At 39.1% G+C, this 6,823-nt stretch overlaps 1 protein-coding gene across 4 annotated transcripts; it reads left to right on the top strand.

Annotated features, from left to right (window-relative positions):
* The first annotated feature begins 135 nt into the window (after positions 1-135).
* brf2 (BRF2 RNA polymerase III transcription initiation factor subunit) lies at positions 136-6,645 on the top strand. 4 transcript variants are annotated; one of them, XM_067433667.1, is made up of 7 exons: positions 136-290; positions 578-727; positions 817-876; positions 1,952-2,013; positions 2,122-2,273; positions 2,345-2,522; positions 5,342-6,645. In XM_067433667.1, the coding sequence occupies exons 2-7, from the start codon at positions 580-582 to the stop codon at positions 5,951-5,953; spliced, it is 1,212 nt and encodes a 403-aa protein (XP_067289768.1). In that variant the 5' UTR covers positions 136-290; positions 578-579; the 3' UTR covers positions 5,954-6,645. The 4 variants fall into 4 exon arrangements, with proteins under 4 accessions (XP_067289768.1, XP_067289767.1, XP_067289769.1 ...); XM_067433666.1 differs by having other exon boundaries at positions 1,952-2,016; XM_067433668.1 differs by lacking the exon at positions 2,122-2,273 and having other exon boundaries at positions 1,952-2,016; positions 2,334-2,522.
* Positions 6,646-6,823: the final 178 nt, after the last annotated feature.

Here is a 6,823-nt window from a genome sequence, read left to right as displayed (position 1 = left end):
CATTTGCTGGTGTGTTCAATTTGGTCATATAGCTGACAGTTTTTGTATATATTATTTTCCACTTTTTGTTGTTATTATTATACAAACATAGTTACATTATAAAGGAACTTTTGTTGAAGCCTTGTTTCCGCCCGGACCAATTACGTCATCAAGAAGCGCGGCGGCGTCCTGTTCAAAACAAACGTTCAAATGTCGCAAGAAAAGAGGAGAGAAGCTGCTTTCAGAAGTTTGTGCATAACAGGAGCAACGCATTTTGATTGTCTGCAATAGTAATACGCCTCTGGCCACCAGTAAGACCTTACAAAATCCCCACGTTTTAATAATCAATATTGTTTGTTTGCATTGATACGTGCGGAACAGTGTGATTCTCTTTCGGTCGTTTCATATTGCTTATAATTGCACGTTTGTCATTTGCAGATGAGTTGACATGAAGAAACGCAGCCCTGCTAAATGCCATTAATATGAATATAAATATATTTTCTGTAATGTGTCCTAATATGCAGTGTTTGCATTAAAATCTAATGCATGTTATACTATAATGTTGGACTATAGCTGATAAGTTACATTTCTCATACAGGTATGCCGAGCAATTGCCCCGAGTGTGGCTCGTCCAGAGTGGTGGAGGATGATCTGTACTCTCAGAGGCAGTGGGTGTGTGAGGACTGTGGCTCAGTGGTCTCTGAAGGGCATCTGACCACCTCACTGAGCGATGAGACCCAGGGCACAAGTAACCCAGCATGGGACTCTCACTTTGAACTGATCTCAATTCACTTTGCTTTTAAGCTTCTGGTTTGACATCTGTTTCGTTCCATCCAGATGTGCCCTATCATGCTTCCACAGAGGAGATCAAGAAACCGTGTAGAAATCTAATTCTTGGTAAGATCAACAGCTTTAGTCATCTAGTTCATAGCTCTTATTAGAGTGATACTTGAGAGTTGGCTATACAGTCCTGTTCTTTGTTGTGTATGGAGATTTTACAGTTGTTACAGTTCTTTGTTGTGTATGGAGAGCTATGGCATCCAGGGTAATGTCGCCATACCCCCCCCCCCCCCCAACCACACACACACACACCCCACCCCCCAAAGAATAACATAATTAATTACTCACACTCATGTCATCCCGAACCTGTAAGACCTTCATATTTGGAACACAAATGAAGATATTTTTAAAGGGATAGTTCACCCAAAATTGAAGATGTGATGTTTATCTGCTTACCCCAGGGCATCCAAGATGTAGGTGTGTTTGTTTCTTCAGTAGAACACAAGGGAACATTTTTAATACCAACCGTTGCTCGTATCATGCATGTCAGTGGGGTGTATTTCTATGAGAGTCACTATGAGGGTAAAAAACGCACAGACATACAAATCCATATTAAACCCTGCAGCTTGTGACAACACATTGATGTCTTAAAGGACAACTCTGGCGAATTTTTGATTTTATCTTGATCATTATATCTTTGTGAGTACAGTCTATAGAAGAAAAAAAAGAACCGGACACACACACACACACAGCTAAAACGGCAGCTTTGGGGTGTCTTTGTGCCTCTTAACAGACACCAAATGCAATTAAAATGTCTGTCCAACATGAACAGGATCAAGATAAACTTAAAAATTCGCCGGAGTTGTCCTTTAAGACAAGAAACGGTTGGTTTCTGTGAGAAAACGAACCGTATTTATGTTTTTTTTTTTATTTTATTTTTTTTTTACCTCATATCAGACAAATCTCATCTAATATTTCCATATATATAAAAGACAGTGCTGGGATTTTGACCTTATTAGACGGAAGTAATGGCATTGGGAAAACAATAAATAAATTAACATATACTTGAAAATTTGATGATTATATAGATAAACATCAAATCTTCATTTTTGGGGTGAACTATCCCTTTAATGAACTCCGAGAGCTCTGATCCCCCAATTGTAATGTTTCTCTTGTTTTTCGGTCTTTCCAGGCTTCATTCGGGTGCGTGCGCTGTGCCGTATCCTCAGGTTATCCAGCGACATGGAATCGGAGGTAGTAAGTATGTTTGAGCGCGCTTACAATCTCCCGAACTTCCTCCGTGTGGCCATAACCAAGAAAGAGATCTTGGGAGGCTGTTGCATACTCTGCGTCTGTCGCCAGAGGAACTGGCCCATTGCCATGGGGACCGTTGCTTACCTGTTGGGGGCGGACAATTCTGCGATGGGCAGGGTATATCAGGAGCTCATAAAGAGTCTAAACATTAAGGCCACCACGTCCAGCATCACAGACCTGATGGAAAGCTTCTGCTACGAGTATGTCATGACTTCCACAAAATGTTAGTCGATGCAAAAGTCTTGTTTGTTTACTTGCAGCCTTTTTGTAGTTTCAAGCTGGGTCCTAACCAGGTGGAGGAGGTGCTTTCTGAAACCCCCCAGCGGCTGGTGGACAGGATGTCTGCTTTGATGGAACTAGCTTCTGATACCTGGATCGTGACGGGCCGCCAGCCTTTGCCTCTCCTCATGGGATCGGTGTACATGGCCTGGCAGTCGCTGAATCCTACGGTAAGGGACGTATTCTGAGGAGTGTGTGTTACTGAAAGCGAGACGTTTGTGCTCAAAGAATAGAATGCAGTTTGTAAGACGATGAAATCGATAACACAAACAAATGTAAACATTTCTATGTTGTGAATAGCCGCTTCTCCACCTTCAGACTGAACGGTTTTTAGAATGGTAATTAAGGAACGGTTCCAGTTGTGTTTCCTCTTGAGCCTGGTACGGTACGACACGTCTGACCCATAAATGTCTAACCTGGTAAAATCCATGAAGTGACGTCACCACTCAGGATTTATAGGATTTTTCAGGAAAGATATTTCTTTCGTAAATCGTAATTATGAATTGGTCATAATTAGGAGACAAAAAGTCATAATTATATAATTCTATATCACAATTATGAGAGAAAAACAATAATTTCAATGTCATAATTTTGACGTGTGTATTTTTTTATATATATTTTTTTAATCGAATGACTTCATACGTCAATTTCAACTTGTCAATTTCAATTGGTCACATTTTTCTAATATTTTCAATGTCATAATTTCTTTGATTTGCCAATTTTGACATTTGTCAGTTTCATCTTTTTGTCATAATTTCTCAATGTCAGTTTCGATTTATTAACATTTTATGTGAGAATTTCAACTTGGTATGTCAGTTTCTACTTTCTCAATGAGCACTTTTACATGCACACCCCACAAATAACAACGGGTTACCGCGTTTACATGACCATGTTCGTTGTTTATTAGGCATAATTGGCTTAAGAACGTGCATGTAAATGCACCCGTTGTCTTTAATCTCATAATTTTGAACTTGGTATGTCATTTTTTTTCCTTTTTCCTTTCATAATTTCTATTTATTATGACAATTTCTATTGTTTTTATCTCATAATTATGACTTTTAAAATCATAATTTCAATTTGTCAATTTTGATGTCTAGTTCTCATAATTTAATTTCAATTTTGATTGTCATAATTTTGACACGTCAATTTCACCTTTTTTGTCATATTTTTTACTTTATAGGTGCACTTTAAAGGTGTAACTTTCCCATCCGCTAGAGGTTGCATATTCAAAACAAAGGCGTAGTTAGATGATGCCAAGTTTAGGCCCGTTGCTATAGTCAATAAATCAATTAATCACACTAAAATAATGAGCTCGATAATTTTTCCGGCCCCATTAATTTCCAATTGTACATCTTTGTTTGTTTTCCTCATCTCTCTCTTGCTGCGTGCGCCTCATCGTTTGGTGTTTATACTCGACGCGCACACTACAGCGGTTTGACGTCATGCTCGGCCAGATTCGCCTGAAACTCGTCCTTCTTCAGTTGCGGAGCCGCACGTAAAGTTATAAAATTTGACGTGCACACAACCAAGCGAAACGGGTCTTGCGCTCTTCGCGTTGGCGTCATTTTTGGCGTGTACACCCTCGCATTCCTCCGGATTTAATTTTTTTTGCCAAATAAATGAAAAGCATGTCATCAAGGTCTTCTCTCTTGGCGTTTCAAAATCTCACCTAGCTTTCCTCAGAGATGGTCATGTTCAGTTTGTGCATGATTACTATGGCAATTTTTTTAAATACTGCATCCTAAATTGTGGACAATTAAGCTATTCATAATATGCTGAAGTACATTTCTGGAGTGTTAACGATTAAAAGAAAAAACAACAAGAGTTATATAGAACCGAAAACCATGACCCTAAAACCGTGATACGAACCGAACTGTGGGTTTTGTGAACCGTGCCACCCTATGCACCCAAACACAATTATCCATTACAGTTTTCATCCATTTTATTTATTGTTTTTGGTACTTATGTAAATGCATTTTTTAAACAGACTGAGAGTCCATTGCTTTTATTGTTTTCGGTTGTTTTGTTCATTTATTTTGGATATTTAAAATGTTTTCTGTTTTCAGTATTAAATAGTCTTTAGAAATAAACGTTTATTGATCTTTGAACATTTGTACCTGCATTATTATGCCATTATCATTATTTTAGATGAAAATGGTCTTAGAAAGACAATATTTTCATTCATCGCAATAAATTCTTGGACAATTTATCGTCCAGCAAAATTTATCATGACAGGCCTAGCCAAGTTTTACCGCAGAATCTTGGGACGGAAAAAGGTGGAAAAGAATCGGGATAGGTCGGGCAGAAATCATGTTCATGGATGTGATTATTAACTTTACTGTAGTATGAGGCAAAGTAAGATAGAGTGTTGTGGAGCTGAGCGAGGCCGCTGGAGCGATTGTTAATGAGATGAACAACACACGCCTCGCGAGCAGCAGGACTTTTATTATGACGGAACACAGTCGCTGGCGCCATTTCCGCTTTTCCGGTCATGAGTGTGAGGTAACACAACTCTGTTTATATTAGATACATTTAACAGTTATTAGCAGTTCACACTGCTAAGAGTAAAGCTTTTCTGCCAAATAAAACCGAGGTTAACGTAGATATGACGCAGTTGACAGGCAACTCCCTCAGACCTCCCGGTTCATTGGTTAAAATAGCCATTTTCTCAATTTACAAATAGTTGGAAACATTAAGGATATTGTAAGAACTCAGCTGAACAAAATATATAACACTGGTCTGGTGTTTTTTTGGGATATTTTACTACAAAAATACTACATGGTACACCTTTAATCTCAATTTGACTTATCAATTTTAATTTAGCATCTCATAATGTTTAGCTTTTTTCATATGTGGTGTAAATTGGCTTCCATACACTGAAGACTGGAGTAATGATGCAGGAAGAAAATAATCATAAACTTTACAGCAGTGCTGGTTTTTCCTTTAGGAAATGTTGATTAAGTTATTCACGATTTTTAATCTTTTTTAGGCCCGCATGAAATACTCCTTCACTAAGTTCTGCAAGATTGGAAAAGCACCTGAGCAGTCGTGGCGCAAAAGCAGAGATACGGCCCTGAAGCGGGTGAGCGAGCTGCTGGAGGTGTTGTGCAGACTGGGCCGAGAGCTACCGTGGCTGAGGGGCGTCGCAGTGGAGCCCAACACCGTTGTCACGCTGGTGGATGACATCCTGAAGCACCGCAGGGCTTTGCTCTTGAGAGCTGTTAATAAATACGAACAGCAACTGCAAAATGAGCTCTCTGAGTCCCAAACTACAGAATGTGAAAAGGACCCATCGGAGTCGAATCGCTCCAAATCGCCTTCCCCAGAGACCCCTGCGGTCATGAGCTCTGACCAGGCCGAATGTGAGAATCCTGCGGATGAAGAAGCCACGGATTGTCCGCTACCACCAAACCACTGGGGTAAAAGGCACTTGTTTTTGCCCCCCTGCGTGAAGAGTCGCAAGCGGCAGAGGGTGGACGTTCCACAGCTGGAAGTGACCGGAGACGAAGACATATCGGACAGTGAAATTGAATCATACATTCGCTCTCCGGATGAGATTAAATTGTATTTAAAGGCTCAGAAAGAGCTAAAGCAAATGTAATTATCATATAATTTACATACATACAATTTATTACTGCAGACTACCTGTTGCAATCAGTTTTTCATTACATAGATATTTTTTTCTTGTTACATTTAAACCTTACGCACTTTTATTAATAAAAAATATATTTTTTTGTCTGAACTGGTACTGTTTTTGTATTTTTGTACTGTTTTTATATTGCAATGCAGTGCCATTTCATTCAGGTTTAAGTCAGTGAATTAGTGCGGTTATGAATAGCTGCTTTTGCAGGAAGTCATTTATAATCTTGCAGGAGCCGCTGATTTAATATTATTTGATTGATGCTGCTTGCCTTTTGACGTAAATGGGGCTCTAAAATCCCTGTGTTCAAAACAAATTGATTTTCCTTTGCACATCATCCATCGGCTGTATTATTCCAGGAAAGTTTATTTCCAAGACCTTGGTATTATAAGTGTCCTCGTCACAGCTGTTCCTGCTCATGTTTGTGATGGAATCATTAGTATTAGCCGTTTTCATTCTTTCATTTGCTTGAGGCTTTAATACAGGCCATTTAAAACATCCCGCAGGTGTGTGATCTTGACAACGTGATACAGAGGCGGTCGCAATAATTTTAAAGTGTTTGTTCTCATTATGTTGATGTATTTGTCTGGCCCTTCAGGAGATATTTTGGTTTTAAAATCAAATAAAAGGCCTTTCTGGCAACTGGAGTTCAATTATGACTCATTTTCGATGCCTTTACAGGTATTTGTACACTTACAATTTTTAAATGTCATTACATTCGATGACAAAATGTCAACCCAGCTGGCATTTCAAAGAAAGCACGAACATACTTTCCGTAGTTAAAGGGATATTTCAACCCAAAAAAAGAAAATGATGTCAGTCACGCATGTA

This window comes from Pseudorasbora parva, chromosome 23, assembly GCF_024679245.1.
Source record: "Pseudorasbora parva isolate DD20220531a chromosome 23, ASM2467924v1, whole genome shotgun sequence".
Taxonomy (NCBI): Eukaryota; Metazoa; Chordata; class Actinopteri; order Cypriniformes; family Gobionidae; genus Pseudorasbora; species Pseudorasbora parva.
This window is presented reverse-complemented; position numbering and strand designations above follow the sequence as displayed.

Excerpts from the sequence above, each read along its gene's own strand:
- brf2 (XM_067433665.1), top strand. The coding sequence starts at position 580 with ATGCCGAGCAATTGCCCCGAGTGTGGCTCGTCCAGAGTGGTGGAGGAT. Across the intron at positions 728-816 it reads CGATGAGACCCAGGGCACAA|ATGTGCCCTATCATGCTTCC; the intron begins GTAACCCAGCAT and ends CGTTCCATCCAG. Across the intron at positions 2,523-5,341 it reads GGCAGTCGCTGAATCCTACG|GCCCGCATGAAATACTCCTT; the intron begins GTAAGGGACGTA and ends AATCTTTTTTAG.